This window comes from Syngnathus floridae, chromosome 5, assembly GCF_059516105.1.
Source record: "Syngnathus floridae isolate MCC-2025c chromosome 5, RoL_Sflo_1.0, whole genome shotgun sequence".
Classification (NCBI taxonomy): Eukaryota; Metazoa; Chordata; class Actinopteri; order Syngnathiformes; family Syngnathidae; genus Syngnathus; species Syngnathus floridae.
The window spans coordinates 4,544,724-4,565,840 of NC_142417.1; the positions used below are offsets into that span (position 1 = coordinate 4,544,724).

Genomic DNA, 21,117 nt, shown 5'->3' on the forward strand with positions numbered 1-21,117 from the left:
CTTATTATTTCTTTCCATAAAATGTTAGCAACGGTCTCCACTTTGGGTACGACCATTGGTGATGTCTAAAAAGGAACAAACATGCCTTGTTAGCTTGAGAAGCTAACAAGCCACTCCAACAGCTGGCAATGACAAAGAGTGTAAAAAGTGACCACTCGCTAAATAAAAACAAGACAACTCAGCGTAAACTCAACTCGAGACTTGAAGGTAAGCACATTTCACCCGTCAACTCCCTTCCCCCATCCTCCATCCAAACACAGACAACCTCCACCCGCCCTCCTCCTGCTGCTGTCACTGCAAGCGGACACATTGCAACACCAATGCATTTGTTCATGTTCAAAAAAAAAAAAAAAAAAAAGCTTGTTAACCTACAGGGCAGGGTTCCCCCAACATCTGGTGTGTTTGTTCAGATTCATCTGTCCATTTTCAATGCCATTTCTTCTCCTCAGAGTTGCAAGGGTGGTCTACACCCTGGACTGGTCGCCAATCAGTGACAGCAGCGCATATATTGACGGACAAACAGTCACACTGCAAATATTCAACGTACACTCCCTCCACTGAAGTCAATCAGATGACCTGCAACGCTTCCGTTTCAGAAAACTTCATTTTTTCCCTCATGAGCCAGTTATGTGGTTAAAACCAGATATTTGTCCCTGTTAATATATAACATATCATGCAAATTGAACATACTATTAAAATACAAAGAAATAATAAAAGATGTTTTGTTTTACAATTTGACGTTTCAACTCCACATTGACCTACGACACTGGAGATTGCAAAAGGTGAATGAACTATTTTACAGTGAACATCGTTTTAATGTGCCATAGAATATTTTTTTAAAGTACTACGACAACAGTCGGAAAAAAGAACCTGACATCCATGTTTCTTAAATTGCTACTCTCTGGTTTTACTTGTCATTGGGGTTAGTACCGATTCAGCCATTTTCAACATCGCTTATCCAGTTCAGGGTCGTGGGTCACCCACTCATTTGAAGACAAAAAAATATACATATGAATATTCTGCACAAGTTTTGAAAATATTTCATGCACATGGATTGACAGATGGATGAGTCAATTTAACCTGCGATACATCAAGAGACAATCACTGCACATGAATGAATGGCAATGAATGAAAAAGGCTTTATAGATTCCCTGCTTTGATTTTAACATCAAATTGAGTCCTTTATATCTTGAGACTAAAGCAGTATGTATTTTCTTTAGCTAAAAAGGTACATTGAGATGAGCAGTAGGGACAAAAATGAAATAGCAACATATTGGATCGTTGTGGTTACTGTTGAGGGGAACAATTTGCCCTGCAAAGTCAATTTTTGGAGATTGTAAATAGGAAAGGCTTTGAAGGCTTTAATGTTGCATTGAAGTTGCGTAAATGGGAAGACAGGATCAGAGCATCGTATCCGGGAATGTGTCAGTGGGTCATGCTGCATCAGCCGGTCTGAGCCTTAGTGTAATGTTTTCCAGTCGAGCATTTTTAGTGGCATTGTGGACTTTAAAAGAAGGTCAAACTGAGCTCACCTTTTTCAAGCGGTTGTGAATTGTGGTCTGGAAGACTTGAGCCACCACGAGGGCGATCCCCACGATTAGGAGGTGGGCACACACGATGCCGGTGGCGTAAATGGCACACGATCTCCGAGTCATAATGACAGAAAAGACACAAAAACTGTGGAAAAATGTTGCTTTTGAAGCCTTTGGGGGGGGATGGCGTCCCTGAATAGAGGTGCGTTCGATTCGTCCACTCGGGTCTACTTCTGAGAGAGGTTTTCTTTCTCTTTCCACTCCCGACAGTTTCTGTGTAAGGCTCCCGGGCGAAGGTGGCGATTTTAGCCGGGTGAAGTGGGTTTTTGAAGCCGGTTGTTGATGAGGAGGAGCCGCCGGTTGCCTCCCTGCCCCTCTTTAGTTCCCCCTCTCTACTGGAATGAAGCCGGTGAGGCGGAGCGCCGCGTTTTGGGAGGCTGAGCCGGGCGGGGCGTCGTGAAAAAAAAAAAATCCACACACCCACCGGCTACTATTTAAAAAGGATGCCACTCGTCGATGACAATCACAACTACTGGCGCGCCCGATCCGCCTTCAATCTTCAATCCTTTAATACACTCCATTTGGCAAGTTTATACTGGTTCCTGGTTAAAAAAAAAACAAAAAACCGTTATCATTTACTTTTAGAATTTGTGAATAAGCGGCATCATGACGTGACTTTAAATGCTTTTTATTTCGACATGTAATTTGCAAATATTCTTTTCAAACTGTTTCTTACAACGCTTCTTTTGTTCCACTTTTATTCCCAAAAAGTTACGCTTTGAAATGATGATGGTCTTGACGTCACGCCACCCCGCCCCCACCTCCCTCTCCCCTTGCGTCAAACTCGGCCTCTTATTGGTTTAAGTTCGCACGGACCACCGTCTCGACACTAGCCCCTCCGCTCGCTGATTGGTTAGAAGCCGGTGGGCACGATGTCGAATTTGATCGACTGATTTTGGGGCGGGGTTGATATTTAAAGGGGGAGCCGCTGGTGAGATATCCAGCAGTGAGCATCGAGGAGCATAACGGAGAAGAGGACCTGCAGTTTGGTCAATACATGTCGACTAATAGTGCACAAAGCACACGTTTGTGTATCCTAAATTACCCCCCAACTCCAAAATTAAATATTAGGCTGGATTTGAACGGCAGTGATGAGTGCCGAATTAGTTATAGGACTTCAATACCATTTTGAGCAAAGTTGAATTCATTCATTAACTGAACTAACTTGTATGGTATCTCAAATCAATTTCCCCGATCAAAGTGCCATCAAATTAAAACATCTATTATTTTGTTTTTAACAAATAATGAAAATGTAATGAAGAGAATTTGGTGACATAGGTTTTGTAAAGTGCAATTCGTGTGCATACTGTCATGTTCTTGTGTTGAATGTGTGCATTTAAGGGGTGTGGCCTAGTGTGTAATGTCAGGTGGTTAAATTGCTTGAAATTTTATTTCATTTGTTTATTTCATTGTTCTGTTCATTAAACGGCTGAGGACATGACAGTTAATTGATATAATAATAATTGTGGTTTTAAACTACTACTTGAACTACTAACTTGTTTTTATCAAACTGTTGCTTTAATAAAAACAGTTGCAGCTATTGTGCTAAATATGTTTATATCATTATCACGTGTCACACGGCTGTATAACGGGTGTTCTGATTCATGTCGTAGTAAATAACAGATCATCACATACAAACAGGTGACCAGAGGTATTTGGTCGAAACGACAGCATTTAAACCCAGTATTATGATTTTTGATGACAATAAGTTTTCATTGCTGTTTGTTAGCAATTTACTTGAGTGACGTTTTTGGAAGGATGCAGTATTGCCAAAGTAAACCCACTTAAATTTAGGTACGCATCCAGGAAATAGTTTTTTATTTCCAATTCGGTTGCCATTATGATTTTGTCGGACATTATGTTCTCATCGCTGGTTGTTAGCGATTAAACAGAACTTCAGTGACGTTTTTTAGAAGGATGCGACATCGGCCAAGGTACACTTATTTAAATTTAGGTACACATCCAGGAAATTGTTTTTTATTTTTAACGTGGTTGTATTATGATTTTGGTTGACATTATGTTCTCATCGGTGGTTGTTGGCGATTAGTAAGGATTTCAGTGACGGTTTGTGGAAGGATGTGACACCAGACACGGTGCAACCTTTTAAATTTAGTTGCGGATCGAGGATATCATTTTTTTTTCAGTCTGGTTATTTTTTGCGTTGACATTGTCATGGCCGTTTGTTAGTTGATGTGAAGGATGCGACATAGGCCAAGGTACAACCAGTTAAAATTGGGTGTAGAGACAGGATTCTGTTTTTTGACATTATGTTCTCTTTTTTGTTTGTTGGCTATTCAGCAGAACTTTTGTGACGTTTTGGGGAAGGATGTGCCACGAGCTAAAGTACATGTGGGTAGATTTAGGTGCGGATCAAGGAAATTGCTTTTCATTTTGGTTGACATTTTGTGATAAGTGATGTCAACCGTCCTGACTTCCCAAAATGCCTGGAAAGTGTAATTCAGGAAGACTCCTGATGGCCATCTAGCAGATCTTTCAGTTTCCAGAATAACAATACACCTTACGTGATCTGTCATTTTTTTTTCTCACCACGCAATAAATGTTTACACTGCTTGTAAAAGCTGATATTTTCTCCCCCTTTTCACAAACTGGAGCTGTTGGAAAAAGGTGGGAAAATGGAGAAGAAAAAAATAAAAACACTATTTTAATGTATCTAAAACGAAGTTTGCAATTTTTTTTTTTTTTTTTTAAATAAGTCTTTTTTTGGTCATTTTAAAAGCGCCAATTTGACCAGACATGACAACTGTCCGGATCTTTTAGGTCAGGGGTGACATTGCTGGGATTTTACATGACCCCTTTTTGCATCGTGGAACTCGGAATATCTTGCCTGCCTGTGACGAGGAAACGGGACACTTGTGGGAGGCCAACAGCAAAGCTTATTTACAGACAACACCAGCTGCTCATCTCAGCTTCATTCGTAGAACGAAACTACGCACATGAGATGCTTCAACATATAGCAAGTTGACTTCAACAAAGCGTTCAGTAAAATAGTCCAAACTCCAGGGTTGGTTTGACTTTTTGCAGGGAAAGGTTGTCCCGTCACATAAGGCCCATAGCGGCTGTCAAAACATTAGCAACGAGTCAAAACATTAGCATTAACATTATTGATACTCTTGACGTCTTTGTCTTCTCCCTCGAACGATATAAAATTGTTAAATTTGTTAGTACTGTCAAATTTGTTGCCTTTAAAGTAAACATCCAAAAGGTGAGTGCGGTCGCTGGATCTTGCATAAGAGCCATTCTTAAATTAATGTCCTCCATTTAGTTTTGGTGCAGGAAGTGACACACAGGGCGGTTTTTGATGTGTCTCTCTCTCTCGGAAAGAAACCGACTGGGCGCTGAACTCTCACTGCCACTGAGTGTTACCTCATTGTCCTCCATGGGATGGGGGGAGGGGGGGGGGGTGTAGGGGGGGTCCGGCATCTGTTCAAACAAGAGCAATGCAGAAGAGAATCATCGGGTGGGGGGAAAATAACAGTTGGAGTAATTTGTCTGGAAGAAAAGGGTAAAACGGTTCAAGCGCTGTTTTTTTTTTTGTGTTTGCTCGGCAGAGCGACACTGACGCCTTTTCTTTTACAGCAGCGCAGGATTTTGCACGTCAACTCAGTGAACAATCGTGGATCATTTGTTCTTTACATTTTCAATAGGATCCTAAAGTAGGATTTTTGTTGTTGTTATTTAAAAACAAAACAAAAAAAAAGACAGACTTCTTCATTTTGTCAAAATTATGCGTACGTTCATATGATGAACTGCGTCAGTGTTATTTCACGGTATACTCGACGCAATTCACACGCTGCACAACAAAGAGACTTTATCCCACAGCGTGTAAATGATTTTTTGGGGAAAAATGCTTATGAATCCCAGTCCTTGTCCCCGACAACTCCACCCCTTAGGTTTTTGCGGCGAATTTTGACCTCACCACAAAATGTCCATTCATGAGGAAGAAAGAAAGAAAGAAAATATCAACTGAATCAGCCAAATGGTGCCTACTTGTTGGCAATGGTACCTCCGACTTTGAACGCCTGAAAGTAGCTCGATAGCCACAAACTGATTTTATTTGAAATTTCCATTCCTGTTGCTCAAATAGGACTTTTCAAAAAAAATGTGTGAACTAAGTATCGTTACAATACTTTTTTTGTGCTGGCTGATGTAACAACGCCACACTGTCCCCTCACTGATGTCTTTTATTTTCTCTCTGATGTCTTTTATCTCGTCAAATTTTTCTGCCAAATCTCTTGGATAGGATGTGTGTACGAATGGAAAGCACTTTTTCCAGAATTAAATAAAACAAAGCAGGCTGCATGCAGTGAGTCATGTCAGCACGAGGTCGCAACAGCCTTCAAATTACAATCTGGTTGTAGTACAAATAACACACCAAGGATAAATAACAGGTGTGTTTGAAAGGAGGCAATTCAAGCGTGGGCGTGCTCGTGAATACACATTCATATCGCAACAATAAAATGTGATAATTTTTCTTGTTTCAGAAAGAAATTGTAAGTTGGACAAGTTAAAATTACATTATTGATCTGTATTATACAGTATAATCAGTATGTATTCTTTTCTTTTGTTATCATTTTAGATTTCTTTACAGAGACTAATGTATTCTACTTTTTGGGATATACGTCTATTTTTTTTTTTTTTTTTTTACTTTCAATTGTAATGTAAAGACTACAATCCACGTCACCTTCTGGTACTGTTTGTAAATGGTGCTGCATGGAAGATGGCAACGTGTAGAACGTGTAATCTACTAAGAATCTATCACGTCTGCAATATATGCACAGCTCCCACCTTCTTTACATTAGCCGCCATGAAATCCCACAGTGAGGCCGCACCATAGCAGAGCCTGGTACCGCACATTAAGTCACGGTGCTTTGCAAAGGCCCCGGAGACAAGCCGTGTAAGGCAAAGGTGGCGTGAGGGGGAGTTGATATACAAGCCGGGTTGTCTGGGCCTTTTCACTGAAGGTGAAAGATGCATGCCGGTTGGTCATTAAAGGTACAGTACAGCTGGATTTATCTACCAGGCTTAATCCCTGGTTTCCTGGGAGAGAAAGGCGGCAGAGAAAGAACTCCAAGCTCCAAGTGCTGGAATGTGGCGATACTTGGTGGAATTTAAGGATTTATTAAGGGAAATTAAAATTAAGACTTTTAAAGGATCTTATATGGCACAAATTCCACTTACCTGGTATCAGTATCAGTGTGTTGGTATCGGAGCACTCATCTCGATTCATGTTTGTTGTTTTCTTCAATTTTGCAGATTCCCAAGCTATGGCTCGTGGACCACCGGGGAATTCCTTCCCGTTTGGCAAACATCTTTGTGATAAAAAGGAATGTGTACATCTGAGTTTCAAGGTCAAGCCCGTGCTGTTTATTTACTCAAAGGCCGTTCAAGTGATGGGCCCGCCATAGGATTGTTTGGTTCTTTGGAGGTGTGGTTCATTTCCCACCATTCAACCCCCCCGACAGGTTTTATAAGCGGACCCAGCAGCTCATTGTTTTAACGTGTTCATTCAAGATGTTAAAAAAGCGCCGCGTCACAATGGCAGAGAAAATAACGATAGAACTTCGAGTTTTTTTTTTTTTTAAATGCCCGCAGTGACCTGAGCGCGACCGCAGGTTTTGCACGGAGTTACACAACAGCAGAGCATTGTGCACCATCACAAAGCCAAGCACTCGCAAATTTGCAATGCTTCATTAGAAACCACAAAAGGCTTTCCCTGAGCTCGATTTAGCAGGTGTCAAAGGACCGTGAGTGAGCTTATTTTTTGAGGGGTTCATTTTGTGTCAAGAGAAGATGGATTCCATCATAAGAAATCTTGGTATGTCACATATATATATATATATATATATATATATATATATATATATATATATATATATATATATATATATATATATATATAACCTTGCAGGATGTTGGTCATGTGATCTTTAAAAGGGAAACCTGTCACACCTACCCAGCACGACAGGAGCTTTTTGCACATCCTTAGTGGTGCATTGTTTTCTTTTCCAGTTGCCCACCCCTGACATCCTTAAGAAGAACTATTACAATGGCCGTCAATCCCCTTTTGAGTGGAAAGCCAGCCGGCTGCCAGAGCTTGTGATTTATTTATTTTTTGGGTGACCATAACAAAAAATAATTAATGTGTGTATGGCACCAGTTTCCCCTCATTGTGCTCCTCCTGTCAATAAGAAGCTGAAAGTCTCTGGAGGGAAATTAATGTTCTCCTTTGTCTTTTCTTCATTTTTTCAACGAGATTGCGTGGGATAAATAAACTTTATAGGCGGGATCAAAGTCATCATCATGTGTGGATCAGAGATTAAAAAAAAAAACTGTAGTAAATGAAATTAAATGCCTTGATTTGATTGTGACGTATCATTGCATATAACCGACATCCAAAAAGTAAATTTTTTGAAATTTTTTTCCAAACAGCATGTTGCATTGTTCAACTTATCAAACTTTCCTATGGCAAAGTTAAGCAGTTGATTTCCTTACAGTAATATAGAGCGATCAATCAAAAGGGGGGCCGAGCTTAGCCCAGTCACACCATCCGAGCGCAGCCATTTAGAGCCTTGTTTGCGAACAATGCCTCGTCTCACAAACTATTCTCTTTGAATATTTATACACAGTCCGGGACACGCGAGAAGGAAATCCTCCCGGAGAGGAACCGGAGCTACTGTACGGCGCGTTAAAAAGAAACGCCCCTCCCGAATCAACGTTTCCTGGCTTTTTTCTCACTTTGCAATCAAGTGAGAAAGCGCTCCGCTGAAGAGGAGTGTGAGAGTAAAAATAAAACGCTTATCTGAGCACTGATCTTCAACAAAACACCACAAGTGCTCTCATGTAAACATCATTTCCAAACACGTTCGCTCCCCTGAGGAGGTTTGTTTGTCAGCGGGATCACACCACAATGACCTCAGCGCTTTTCCAAGAAACTTTGTCAAAGGGTGTGGCACGGGACCGCTAAAGAACACGTTCGGTCCTTTGGTGTGGCGCCAGAATTTGTTTTGACACTTTTGTTAAGGACATTCCTCAATTTCTCTGTACAGTTGCCACATATAATATTGTAGAATTCCTGCAGCCTTTTGTGCACATCTGGATACTCTACATAGGGCTCAGTATTAGCTCTATATTTTTTTTAACACACATTACAACATAAGACAAAAATAAGTAGATTCAAATAGAACTCCCCGATTGGTTGAGCCATTTTTGCCGATTTCAATTAATTGGTTAATGAATCGGTTATCGGGATTATCGGATTTTAAAATAACAGTTTTTCTTAGTCTCTGTTTTGAAAACTAGTTATTCATCTAGTCATTCGCTAGTTTGCTGTGTAGCCTACACTATATATAATCATTCACACATTTATTTGGGTTGGCAATTTCAATGGCCCTCCGAAGGAAACTTTGACTACGATGCGGCCCGCGACAAAAATTAGTTTGACACCCCTGCTGTCCGGTGTTCGTAAGGAGGCTCTAACGACAAGACTTCTTCAACACATGGTCAACAGGGGTCTGACTCTGACACTTGGTCGTCGACAATGACACGAATTGCATTTAGCGCACATAGTCCCGAATTCCTACCGATGGAGCTGCGCTTTAAATGAATAAGCGGATCCATTCAAGGGTTGCTGCTGTCGCTGCATCATGCTGACGTTGTTGTCGTTGTTGCCTCAGAGCGGTCCTGTGACAGCACGAGTCCTCCGTCTGCGAGATAATAAACAAAGCCTTCATAGTTTTCACGGTCAACGTAAGTCTCAAGGCTATCAGTCAAAAGGCCACGACTGTTTTACAACCACACACCTTCACTGTATTACCACTTAGGGCTGTCACTATCGAATATTTTTCTAATCAATTATTCCATTAATTAATCATACAATCGTTGACTTGTCGATTCATTGATTAATTTTGACACCTCAAGTACCACTGCTACTACTTTTGGTATTTAAATGTACTGTTTTATTATCCTTTGTTTTATGCATCAGTCTTACAGCAAACTTCAACTAGGAGTGAAAAGTTCAACATACTTTTTTTTTTTGTCCTTTGAGGCAAATAGTGATGCTGAACACGCTGACCCGCTGAATAATGTTCAACAGTCGGCACACTGTGTCAAAGTGAATTTGTTTCGATCATCAGGGGTAATCAGCAATCAAAGTGAAACCTCGGTGTCCCCGTGGTGTTCTCCAAGCTCCAGGGACTCAGCCATCCCATTATCGCTAATTAATAGTCCTCAAATGGGACACTGTGTGATCGCAAAGGTAAAACAAACACGTGTAGTAGTGACGCTCAAGTGTTTTATAAATTCCCTGACAATCTTTAGCCATCTCTGGAGGAAACCAGTGCCTAATAGTTACCCAAGCTGGTGAATATTAGAGCAGTAGAGAAGAATGTTTGGCAAAGAGAAATTATTTGGGGAGGGGGTACTTTGTATGTATATTTTAAAATGGTAAATCAATACACCTAAGGCATTTGAACTTAGTTGCCAAATTTAGCAAGCCCCACAAAGACAGTGGCTTACATGTTTGGTAGCCATGGTAACATCACATGTGTGCCATTAAACGTAAGGTCCATTTGTATATGTGGGTCATGCTCGGGTCCGATCCATTTATAGCCTCTGTAGCTGTTGCGCATGAGTCGTAACTGCCTCTTACTTAGTAGATTTGCAGCGATTCGCCCCCAAAGCACACATGGGAGACGTTTAATAAAGTTGCTGAAGTCGTAAAGAACTTTGTCGCTACGCGGCACTTTTATGCGAGCGCAAACAGGACCGGAGAGTCTCCTTGTTAGGCCAATGCATAGCTGTGGAAATTCACCATTTTCCACAAATAATAGGGAATGGGTTCCCCCCAAAACATAAATACTCTGTGTTTATACATAAATGCGTGTTTTTGCAAATACCGTAGGCGGATTCGCGAATGAAGAACTGTGATTCACTTTACGTGAATTGTAAATTTAAAATTGTTATATTTTGCTAAATTAATCAATTGTTTTAAAACACCTCCATTTATTTGTCACTTAATAATAAAATGTTTGTTAGGATAGACCCCAGGAAAAATTCACAAAAATCAGATTAATTCGCTCACATTGGCATTGTTAGCTCACACAATACATAAATATAAGCCCAACATTTGCTTAAGCTGTTTTAATTTTAAACTACAAATACGTACTTTAATATTTGTTTTAATTACGATTAATCTAGACGTGTCCCAACTGGACAAACATGGGAGATAAAAGCAGTCTATACAGCAGACAAAACAACCACAAGCCGGCAACTTCCTGCGTGAGGATGAAACGGCAATGCACTTCCTGTTCAGACATGCTAAAGCCTCCCGTGACCCTTTTCACAAACTCGTTCATGTAATTCCCTCCAGCGGTTTCTTCAACTGTCACTACAGCACACACATTAACGCGCAGGCACACAAACTAGAAGTCGATAAGGCTCCCTCCCACTCTTTAAACATTTGCTCTTTCCTTTTGCTTTTGTATCTTATCGTTAGTTGTGGGCACCCAATGTGCCGAGTGAGAGGTGGCCTTGTGAATGGTGTGTGTGTGTGGGCTTCATAATTGACATGTTAAGTGCTTGCGTTTTGATAAGGAATCAATTCATTATCAGCATCAAAATACGCGGCGATGTTAGAAGGACGAGTGAAACGCAAGCCGGTGAGCCTTAGTGACGTGGTTAGGGATCGTAATGGTGTTGCCATGTACTCGCAAATTCCAACTCCATCAGAAGATGAAATGGGAGTCTTTGGAAGGACTAGTGAGACCAAAAAGTAATTGGTCCAGAAATAAGACTAATTATCCAATAATCGATTAATTTTTGCACCCATAGTTAACTTATAAGTTTAACACTATGTGAAATGACAATGCAAAAACATTGTCATCTGAAATCAATCTATTGATTTTAATGGTAACACGGTTATTCTGTTCCGGCCCTAAATTGAAGACCCTGTAAAGTGAATATAAATACATCTTGCAAATGTGACACATCGTGGAGAAAAGCGATGTTTACAATCCTGACAAATTGGAATGATAAAAAAAAAAAGAAAAAGAAAAAAAAAAGAATTCATTGATGTGTAAAATGAGGGTTCATAGGAGTGGAAAGCTCTTTTATTCAAATACTACGTACCCCAATGACTAGTATCTTTCTGATGCTTGCACAATCCACATCCTTGTGAAAACAGATCCGCCAAATCATATTGCACAGGGTCCGCACTTGGCTTTCTAAATTACAACACACAAATAGAAAACAACAAATCCACCATGTCACAACACACAAATAGAAAACAACAAATGTCACCTATATGAGAAGACACTTTATTTAAAATATAACTTGCAAAAACATACATGTATTGCGTTTCTATTCAGTGAGACGTGATTATCGACTTGCTTGGGGATTTCTGTAAAACAAAAAAGATAAATTTATGCATCTATTTGCACACATTTATTACAGTATGCCCACTTACTGAAGTGTCTGTTAGCTGTGCCCTGGGTCAGAGGTCAGAAGCGCGTACACGGGTGACTTGCAATCCGATGCCCGCCGCCACGGGTAGAAAGTGTGTCGCGTCGCGGTCATCGAGCATGACCGATTGTGACCTGCAGTGCCCAGAAGTTGTGTCTTGTAAAATGTGTCAATGGTTTAGTGTAAAATAGCAATGATTTGTTGTACTTTACTTTCCGGGGGAGATTTGCTATTAAGAAGGCAGCGCGAGGTTAGAAAAACACGGCGGTTGCTCACTTTCTGTTGTCTCTGTCGTAGTCTCACTGTTTGTGAGAGTAGAAAAATACAATGACGTTAGCTTGGTTGGCTGCGGCGTAGGCAAAAGCTCAGATGTGTTCACCTGCCACATGTCGTTCGCCGGCGGGCTGTTTTGGACTGCTCGCCGCTGTTGGGGAAAATAGAACTTTATTGTACAAAAAACTGAATTTTATTTTATTTTTCTGAATTGTATTTTGCCGAATTCTGGGATCAGCTAACTACCCCCTAAATAGAATAATAATGATATATGTAAATAATAATAATATGTATTATATATATATAGTTTATTCAAATTAGTTAATAAAGTGATAATTTTAGAAAATAAATTAAACAAACATTCTTTGTTTATCTTACCATGTATTTTGATAATCAATTATCTTATGAGAAATTAACTTTATTAAAAAAGGCCTAAACTGAATGTCCCGAATAAAATACTTCAGGATTGTTAATAATCAAAGTATGAGGTGGGCCAGATTAATGAGGGAGAAAACAAGACTAACTTTGCCCATCCCTACTTTTAACTTATACCTTAGGAAAGGTTTAACTACTGGAACAAATTTTGAGGTTGTGCATCATGTTTGACTTTGACATTTTTTGCTAAGCAGTCAAAGTTGCACACGGACATTCCCCTCCACCCACTTTCATACAAAGACTTCCTCTTTCTTCTACTTTGTTCCATCGTGTTCTCTTTTTTTTTTTTTTTTTTTTTGACCCCGGCGAGCCTGGGAACAAAGCTAATCCTCCTAGCATATGGAGGGAGGGGCACGTACAATGCCGGTCTGTGCGTTCTCGCCGGTGCGGACCTCCTCCTGAGGGCGGCGTTGTCGGCGTGTGGTTCTTCAAGGTTCTGCGGGAGCCGGTCCCGGGCGCGGTTCTCCTGCTTGGAGAGAGATGTCATATTGCTCAGGTTACTTCACGTACAATAGATTATATAACAGAATAGATACATAATACAATGGTAAATTTACCAGTTATGCTCCAAACAATTGTCTGAAATCATCTTTGCCAATTGAAATGAATGGAAATGACATTAATCCGTTCAAGCCCCAATCAAAAAAACATTTTTGAAGCTTTTTTTTTTTTTCATAAAATAGCACTCTACAGTATTTTAGAGTTGGAACAGAACAATGTGACTGCTAAACTACTGTACCGTCATTTTTTTGGCAGAGGATAAAGAATATATGCCTATGATTGCTGTATTGCATGTGTTGCCACCTTTTTTGTTCAAATACAAGTCGTTTAAATGTGTAGCGCAAGATCGTCGCTAGCTTCATTAGCCCATCTACAGATGACGGAATGTGATTTGAAATGACTGTCCATTATTTATTCCGCCGAGCAAATGTGCTGAGCCATGCACCGGCCAAGAGCAGACACAAGAGATGTTGAGCATTACTGTAATGCGGGCATTGCGGGCGTCCCACGTGGAGGGACGAGGATCAGCGAGTGCAGCAGATGGGATCAGGGAGTCCAGTCCAGGTGGAGTTACATTCTCACCTTGGTATTCCTACAGAGGAAGCAAATGCACACGGCGTTCGGCGCAATGTCCAGTGGAGAGAGATGGGAAGGGGTTTATTTATATACGGTACAGTGTTTATTTTACAGAGGGTGAGGCCTCACGATTATGTGATGTATAAGCAGAAAGCATCTCAGAGTATCAAAGTGGGGCGGGGTTGTTCTCCCTGGGAACCTGCGCTTTGCCTGTAGATTGACTTCAATGTGTCAGGAACTTTATGATGTTAATGATATGATATTTGTAAATGTCAGACTCAAACAGGACATTTTGATGAGGCAGCGCATTTACTTTGAGATTCAGAAGATAATAGATGTCCACCTAAGTTAAAAAGTTGATTAGTAATATATGTCAGCGGCTGAGTTACACTTAAGAGGGTGCTTTTGACCCAGTTAGGTACAATGTGATGACCAGAGTACACAAATTGGATGTCTACCTTCAAGTCCAGTATGTGTTTGAGTTTAAGGCGAAAGAACTCTTGCTCCTTCAGTTGGATGAACTCCTGACAGTTGGCGAAGCTCTCGGTCATCTGTAAGCAAAGCAAAGGTCAGGAAAAGAATCCGCGTGAAGCCGAGCGTGCGCAGTGGAGCACTACCTTGTGAAGGATGGCCTCCAGCTCGCTGATCCTCTCTCGCAGATGTTTGTCCTTGGAGCGCACGGCGTCTAGTTCAAACGCCAGTTGCCTCTTCTCCTCCCTGACAAAGGCCAGCTCCCGTGTCTGCCGCTGGCTTTCCGCGTTTTGATAGGACCGTTCCTATTAGAAACCAGGAGGAGATGATTGGCTTCCTTTCAGATAAATACTCTACAGTCGTTGAATGAAATGTCAGCTTACTTTTCTGTCATTTTGTTTTGGGTGGCCGTCATTCACCTGATTCACTTTTTCCAGAGTTTCCTCCAGATGTTGGACTCGGGCCTGAAGAGCGTTTGTCCGTCCCCCTTCCAGAGTCCTCATGGCACCCCTGACCTGGTCCAGCTCTGTCTGGGTGCTCTTCAGCCGGCGCCGGAGTCTCTGCACGACGTCGCGGTGCTCGTGGCAGGCGCAGCTGCGGAGAGGCTGCAGCTTTGTGAGCTCCTCTGAAAAGGCGCCAGCAAAATTCAGAGACCCAACGATTTTGATACAAGCTTTAAAAAAAGACATTTGCTTCACAGAGCATCAATCGGTCATGGTGATAAACGTACCAGTGATGGCGAGCCGCTGATTCACCAGGCTTTCCGCGTGTCCAACCTTCAGCTGGTTCATCTGGGTGCCGAGGAGGGCATTCTCCTGGTGAAGGTCGTCGATGGTCAGCTTGCTCTTCTCCAGCTGAAACCGGAGCGTCTCCACAAGCTTATCTCTGTCCTTCAGTTCAAGCCTCAGGGTTTCTTTTTCGGCGAGAAGGGTTCCATGCCGGCTCAGAGCTTCATCCAGTTGACAGAGGGGCTGAAAATGTCGATTTGAAGCAGCTGTCAAACTCGCAAGAAATACGCAGCACTTGTTGAATTTAAATGAAATTTGATTTGCTTAAAAAAAATTAGATTCAAATTTTATATGAACAAATAAATGGGGGATTTAGGTGCCCTGTGACTGGCTGTAGACCAAAATGGATAGATGAATAAATTCATGTTAGTGTTTAAAATATTCAGGTTACCCGTTTGGTTTCTCGGTCACTGGCTTCCTGCTCTCCTCCCGGGGTCTGCACCACCTCCTGGGACCTACACCGGACGAGGTCACTGGTCTTCTGGAGGAAGAGGTGCAAGCACAGTGGGGCTCACCACATGGAATCATCTTCATCACAACAGCTAATTTTTTTTCTTCGTCTGACTGGGTTGACGGCAGTTCACTGACCAGCTGCTGCTGCAACGATGTCCTGGAAATACATTTTCACTTTAAAATGTTGACTCAATGGGGTAAGAAATGTCATAAACCTTCACATTTATGTACCTTAGAAGTTCCAGCTTGGTGTTGATGCGATGCCCGCTGTCTTTGGATGAGCTCAGTTTGTGGTTCAACATCTCCACCTCCTGGCCAATACTTGTAATAAGCTCTTCCATTCTAACAGGACACGGAAGTCATTTTTATTATACATTTGGTCCCCCTCTTTTTAGAGTGGATACAAAAAGTCTAAATGAATAAATACATGAATAAAATAAATAAACAGACATATAAATAAATAAATTAATACATACATAAATGAATAAATAAAATCTATAAAGTCACATCAATTGTGGATTGTTTTATCTTGGTCTGTTTTTTTTAATATCACAAAAATGTAGCATTTGAACAGGGAGTTTGTAAACGTCTATATCCACCATATGTAAATTTAGACGGACATTTACCTGCCATTCTGCCCATTCCGAGGGTCCCTATGCCTTACTACTTGTTCCACTGGCTGCTGAAATACAGAACAATTGGACACAGTGTGCAAACTCTCCGTCAAGTCAAGTCAATTGTATTTATCTAGCTCTTAAGCCCTTATATCTCACTTACTTTTTTTTTAAGTGATGAATCTATTATGCGCTGATAAAACAAGTAGCAAAAATTCTCTGTCTTTACAAACCTCACTAAGATGCATAACATCCTCAATTTCCTGGGCATTCTTTCTTCTGGGCCTGACATCCCTCTGACATTGCTGGTGCGTTAAACTGTCCAAAGATGGATCTGCTAAAGAAAAAAGCAGGTTCACAGAATCAAAAATAGTCACACGCTTTGATTCGGTCCGTTCATTTAAGTCGTACAAATGCTTTTGGATTCACAGGCAAACTTCTCCAATGCAGCTTTGGTTGCATGTCCCACCTCCTCCTGAAGCCTCTGAGTTTCCGCTGTGCATCTCTCCAGCTGCTCACTAGTTCAAACACGAAAGATTTTTGTATGTTCTCAGTATTGTTGTTAAATAGGGGCAATAACAATAGGCGTCACAGTCTATTTAGATCAAATAGATATTCTCAGCTGTTTGTGTACACCCACATATTACAGCGGTGCCTCAACATGTTCACAGCAAGCAGTTCATTCAGTCTCAAGTTTTTGGATGGAATTGGTCTGAAAATTATTCTCACGCATTGTTGCTGAACTATCCATGCCTTAAAGTTATTAAGAACGATTAAAAGCCATTTCATTTTAACCACACATTATTTCAGTGTCTTTGGTAACAATTTCTTTTGGTTCGTGTGCCGTGATATTTTTCTAATTAAGATTGCATTGGCTCAATAAAAGTTTGGGAACAGCTTACTCCAAGTGTCAATCTAAACAGGTGATAAAATCCCCAAATAAGAAAATAACAACACAAAACATTAGCTACCTCAACTCGTCCAACGCCAAACTGTTAAACCTCAGCCCAGAAACGTCCCGAGTGGCTAGAAAACACGTTTAACACGATTAAATATTGATAAAACAATTTGCTGGCGGCTAGGCTAACATTAGCCAAGTCAGCTAACGTCACACAACTTACCACCTGCTGGATCCTCTCGATGTAAAGCCATCATGTCATGCCGCGATGCTATGTCACATGTATGTGACATATGTGACATATGTATGTTAGACTTATAAAACACGAGGTTCTAACTCCATGTACGTGCTGAAGATAAAACTGGAAGACAAGACAACATCTGGTGCCAACGTTGACGTTACCATGGGAACTATATTAATGGCGTCTTCACGGTTACGACCTTTGACAACGTTCCTAAATACAGTTAGACATGTTTTCTCTGTGTAACTCTTAACTGAAAGATAATGCCATCAATAAAAGGCTAAGTAAAAGTTAGAGCGGGGACTTTTTAAATAATCTTCTTTTAAGGTTTTGTATTGACTCGTCTCATAGCATTCACAAACTATATCGCCATCTTGTGTCCGGAAACTGGACCAACGTGAATGCTTTTTATTTTATTTTTTTGCGACCTAAGTTTCTTCCCTGATAACACATCAGATATGTCTAAATATTACATGCCAGTGTCAGACGAGCAAAATTTGGGGTAATCTTCTTTGGGTTATTAGTAAGTTCATTTATAGACTTCAGAGACAATTTATGAAAAAAAAGAAAAGAAACTCATCAGCTGATAATATTTTTCATCACGTCAAAAAATAAATTACATAAATATTTCGTAGTAACCATGAACGTTCTTGTCCGTTACTTTTCTGCCAAATGCATGATGGGTATTGTAGTTTCCCCACCTATCAGCCGTTGTTTATCTCGTCACGAGTAACGTCGAGAATGTTTTTTTTATGACCGTACTTAACTTTTTAACAATGCACGTGTATTTGTGAATGTTTACACCTGGAGGCACATCCTTATCTAAGGTAAATAATTGAACCTCTTTGTACTTTGACAACCTTTCAAAGTTTGCTTATAATAAAGATAGATATAAGATTAAATGTTTTTTTCCTTCCGGAACACACGTGACATTGTAAGCAATGTATTTTGATGATGTTTTGGGGGAGTTGATCTTCCAGAGATACGTGACACCCAGCAGGAGTGGCCTGCTCGTAAACAAAAAAAGTTGCTCCAACCCCCATACACACATACACGTACACACGCTTGTGTGTATTTGCATGAATCACGGTGCTCTAAAAGGATGTTCTTTTCCAGAATGAGGGACCATGGAGGACTGGACAAGGCCTTTGAGAAGGAGCTGAAGTCCTGCTGTGCACAGGAGGGCAATTTCCTTCCCAACAAGTCTGGTTTGAAGATGATGGAGTCCTCTGAGGTAAGCAACTGACCCACTTTTTGCTCGTTGTGATGTTTGGCCTCCTTAGAAATGTAAATATAACCTCCAATATTCAGAGCGCCGTGTCGGCCAAATGCAGGGACGCCAAAGTGGAGGAGCTGTGGAGTTTGACCAGCTTCTTCGGCTACAGCACGCAAACATTTGTTCGAGCCGTCAATCTGTTCGATCGATTTCTTTCACTCATCAAGGTAAGATGATCAACAACAATGGAACAGAACAGAAATAATTCATCCCTGGGTCAAACTGGTGCCCTGGAAAACTTCCATGATTATATTTAAGCCATGTTTTTAACCTTTTTCAATTTCATACAAGTAAAAAGAAACTACTAATGTTCAATTTGTTATAAATCTGACATATTGGTAACATAATAATCTAATGATATATTCATTCGATTATATTGACTTTGATATCTTTGATATCTTGACGTGAGTTGAGGGTCCAAATATTAGGAACAGCTTAGTCTAACCATGAAGTAGGTTACATGAAAGCCCTAAGGAAGTTCACGCAAACATGCAAGACAGTTTGAGTTTTCTCGTCCAGAGAAGCTGGTATTTCATTTTTCACGTTGACCTAATTCCTGAAATACCGTGTCGCTTTTAGCATGTGATCACGAAACTGATTTATCGGCTCGGTGGGGATTGTGACAGACTCAACCCAAACACGTGCCGTGCGTGTCCGTGTGCTGCCTCCACCTGGCGGCCGGTGCGACGGAGGAGGCCAAAGACGTGGCGCCCGGCCGGGAACTCATCCGCATCAGCCACAGCAAGTTCACCGCGTCAGAATTGTGCCACATGGAGACCGTCGTGGCCCAGAAGCTTGGTCCCGAGACCCCCGCGGTGACGGCCTTCACCTTTCTGCAACTCTACTACTCGGCTCTGAGTGCCGTGTGTTGCGATGAGGGGTAAGCACAACGAACCATCGTTTATTACACATTCCAAACCAGCCACGATATGGAAAAACAACCATAGAAATCATGAATGCGGTTTAGTTGTGGACCTTCTCTGCCTTATCTTCTTGCGCTTCATGACACACCATTTCAATTCCCTTTTTATTCTAAAGGATAGAGTTTCCGAGCGTCATTAAGCTGGAAGCTCATCTGAAAGCCTGCCTGTGTCGACTTGTTTTCTCCAAAGCGAAAGTAAGGCTTTTCACTCTCCGTTTGGCTTTAGAGCGGCGCTGATCCAAGTTTCTTGTCCACAGTCGTCTACTCTGGCCCTCGCCCTCGTCGCCCACGAGTTCGGGAACCTGCGGTGTAGCGCTGTGTCCAAAATGCTGCAGCAGCTGCAAAGACTCACTAAGGTACGCCACAGTTATTCCTTAATATTTTTTGTCTTGATATTTTTTGGATGTATTGAAAGCGGCAATTGTTTTAAAGTGCTCTATAAATACAGTTGAATATACATTGTCAGGTGGGCAACGGCGATCTGCGTCTATGGCGGAACCTGGTGGCCACACGCATGACAGAGTACCGCTCAGCTCGGTGCCACAAGCCCGACGGCAGGAAGCTGGTGTGGGTGTTGTCTAAAAGAACAGTGCAGAGTCTGCACACTGCCCACTGCACCACCTCCCGCCTGCCCACCATACCTGAGGATGCCTGGGACCACAGACTAAGGTCAATATGACTAATAATCTGAGTTATATCCCATTGCTTTGTAGCATTGTAAATTGACACGATTGCCAAAAAACTCACCTTTTCGCGGTTTTGTCATAGTGAGGAGGAAACGAGTAGCAGCGAAGACAGTCCGTGCGGCTCCCTGGGCAGTGTTGGCGAAGGGTCCTTCTTCCCCGCCTACTATTCGTGACTTGGAAACACTTGTTTCTATAACCCAAAGTTTGACTTGCTTCATACTTAGCATACTTCTCTCGTGCTATGCAAGCAATATGTGCATTTTGTATATTAATGTAACATTCTAATGTGGAAATACCAGATTGAATATGCTGCTGTGTTATGAAAGCTTTTATTATTTTTTACTTTGTTTACTAAGATCATTTTACTGAAAAAATAGAACACCTAAAAAAGTATGTATCACAAAAAGAATGAGTATAGGTATTTAGCATTATTGTCAGTTACTGTATAATTATGTGGCTTGAACAGTAACACTGCACTTACATATAGAAAAACTAATAAATGAATAAATATGTGCTTCATGTAAATGCTGAATAAAAATTCTACCTAACGAAAGGTTTGAAAGGAGTTGTAAAATATGAAATAATGTACTTACACGCTAAATATACCTGAGCTGGATTAAAAAAAAAATCTGAAGGCAATGTATTATTGTTTCACTGTATTTGTTACTGTAATCTTTATATCTGCCACTAGTGGGAGCTCGTGCGCCACACTTCGAGACACTACAGTTGACAGTTTTGTGAGGCAAGCAAAGGTTTCTTCACCCTTATTTGATTGAACCTCTGGAAAGAGGCCACATTAGCTACCCCTTCAGTACGGTGATACATCAAAATTATTTCAGATTTATTAAAATGCAGGAACAACATAAAATGTATACATATACTGTGGTAGAAAAAGCAGTCTTTTATCACAGA

General features: G+C 41.1%; 3 protein-coding genes across 14 annotated transcripts in view; 1 reads left to right on the top strand and 2 right to left on the bottom strand.

Annotated features, from left to right (window-relative positions):
• Positions 1-1,921, bottom strand: part of scarb2a (scavenger receptor class B, member 2a) — a 12,784-nt gene extending 10,863 nt beyond the window's left edge. The window contains exon 1 of the mRNA XM_088376227.1: positions 1,533-1,921. Coding sequence (XP_088232353.1) covers positions 1,533-1,655 — 123 coding nt within the window. The 5' untranslated portion in view covers positions 1,656-1,921. The remainder of the gene's footprint in view (positions 1-1,532) is intronic.
• On the bottom strand, positions 1,532-17,668 carry LOC148397629 (coiled-coil domain-containing protein 158-like). Of its 11 annotated transcripts, none has more exons than XM_088376223.1 (22): positions 17,304-17,668; positions 17,154-17,208; positions 16,594-16,700; positions 16,416-16,516; positions 16,195-16,247; positions 15,800-15,910; positions 15,704-15,725; positions 15,507-15,596; positions 15,058-15,298; positions 14,747-14,952; positions 14,474-14,632; positions 14,315-14,407; positions 13,762-13,872; positions 13,139-13,248; positions 12,451-12,495; positions 12,348-12,373; positions 12,076-12,205; positions 11,957-12,009; positions 11,739-11,833; positions 9,194-9,316; positions 6,792-6,922; positions 1,532-5,033 (listed from the first exon to the last, which is right to left on the bottom strand). In XM_088376223.1, the coding sequence occupies exons 1-17, from the start codon at positions 17,380-17,382 to the stop codon at positions 12,087-12,089; spliced, it is 1,728 nt and encodes a 575-aa protein (XP_088232349.1). In that variant the 5' UTR covers positions 17,383-17,668; the 3' UTR covers positions 1,532-5,033; positions 6,792-6,922; positions 9,194-9,316; positions 11,739-11,833; positions 11,957-12,009; positions 12,076-12,086. The 11 variants fall into 11 exon arrangements, with proteins under 11 accessions (XP_088232349.1, XP_088232352.1, XP_088232346.1 ...); XM_088376226.1 differs by having other exon boundaries at positions 16,652-16,700; positions 17,304-17,667; XM_088376220.1 differs by having other exon boundaries at positions 16,195-16,250; positions 17,304-17,667.
• A 357-nt stretch (positions 17,669-18,025) lies between these two features.
• LOC148397630 (cyclin-G1-like) lies at positions 18,026-20,758 on the top strand. Of its 2 annotated transcripts, XM_088376285.1 has the most exons (8): positions 18,026-18,148; positions 18,438-18,555; positions 18,633-18,764; positions 19,224-19,477; positions 19,636-19,714; positions 19,777-19,875; positions 19,986-20,188; positions 20,288-20,758. In XM_088376285.1, exons 2-8 carry the CDS (start codon positions 18,439-18,441, stop codon positions 20,376-20,378), a joined length of 975 nt encoding a protein of 324 aa, XP_088232411.1. In that variant the 5' UTR covers positions 18,026-18,148; position 18,438; the 3' UTR covers positions 20,379-20,758. The 2 variants fall into 2 exon arrangements, with proteins under 2 accessions (XP_088232411.1, XP_088232410.1); XM_088376284.1 differs by lacking the exon at positions 18,026-18,148 and having other exon boundaries at positions 18,298-18,555.
• The last annotated feature ends 359 nt before the right edge of the window (positions 20,759-21,117 follow it).

What these genes read in the sequence shown, in the direction of transcription:
- LOC148397629 (XM_088376217.1), bottom strand. Translation starts at nt 17,382, where the DNA reads ATGTCACATATGTCACATACATGTGACATAGCATCGCGGCATGACATG. An exon ending in TCAGCGGCTCGCCATCACTG is followed by an intron (nt 14,953 to 15,057) that starts GTACGTTTATCA and finishes GCGCCTTTTCAG; the next exon opens with AGGAGCTCACAAAGCTGCAG. An exon ending in CTCTGGAAAAAGTGAATCAG is followed by an intron (nt 14,633 to 14,746) that starts GTGAATGACGGC and finishes GGTTTCTAATAG; the next exon opens with GAACGGTCCTATCAAAACGC.
- LOC148397630 (XM_088376284.1), top strand. Translation starts at nt 18,424, where the DNA reads ATGTTCTTTTCCAGAATGAGGGACCATGGAGGACTGGACAAGGCCTTT. An exon ending in TTGTTTTCTCCAAAGCGAAA is followed by an intron (nt 19,715 to 19,776) that starts GTAAGGCTTTTC and finishes TCTTGTCCACAG; the next exon opens with TCGTCTACTCTGGCCCTCGC. An exon ending in GCCTGGGACCACAGACTAAG is followed by an intron (nt 20,189 to 20,287) that starts GTCAATATGACT and finishes GTTTTGTCATAG; the next exon opens with TGAGGAGGAAACGAGTAGCA.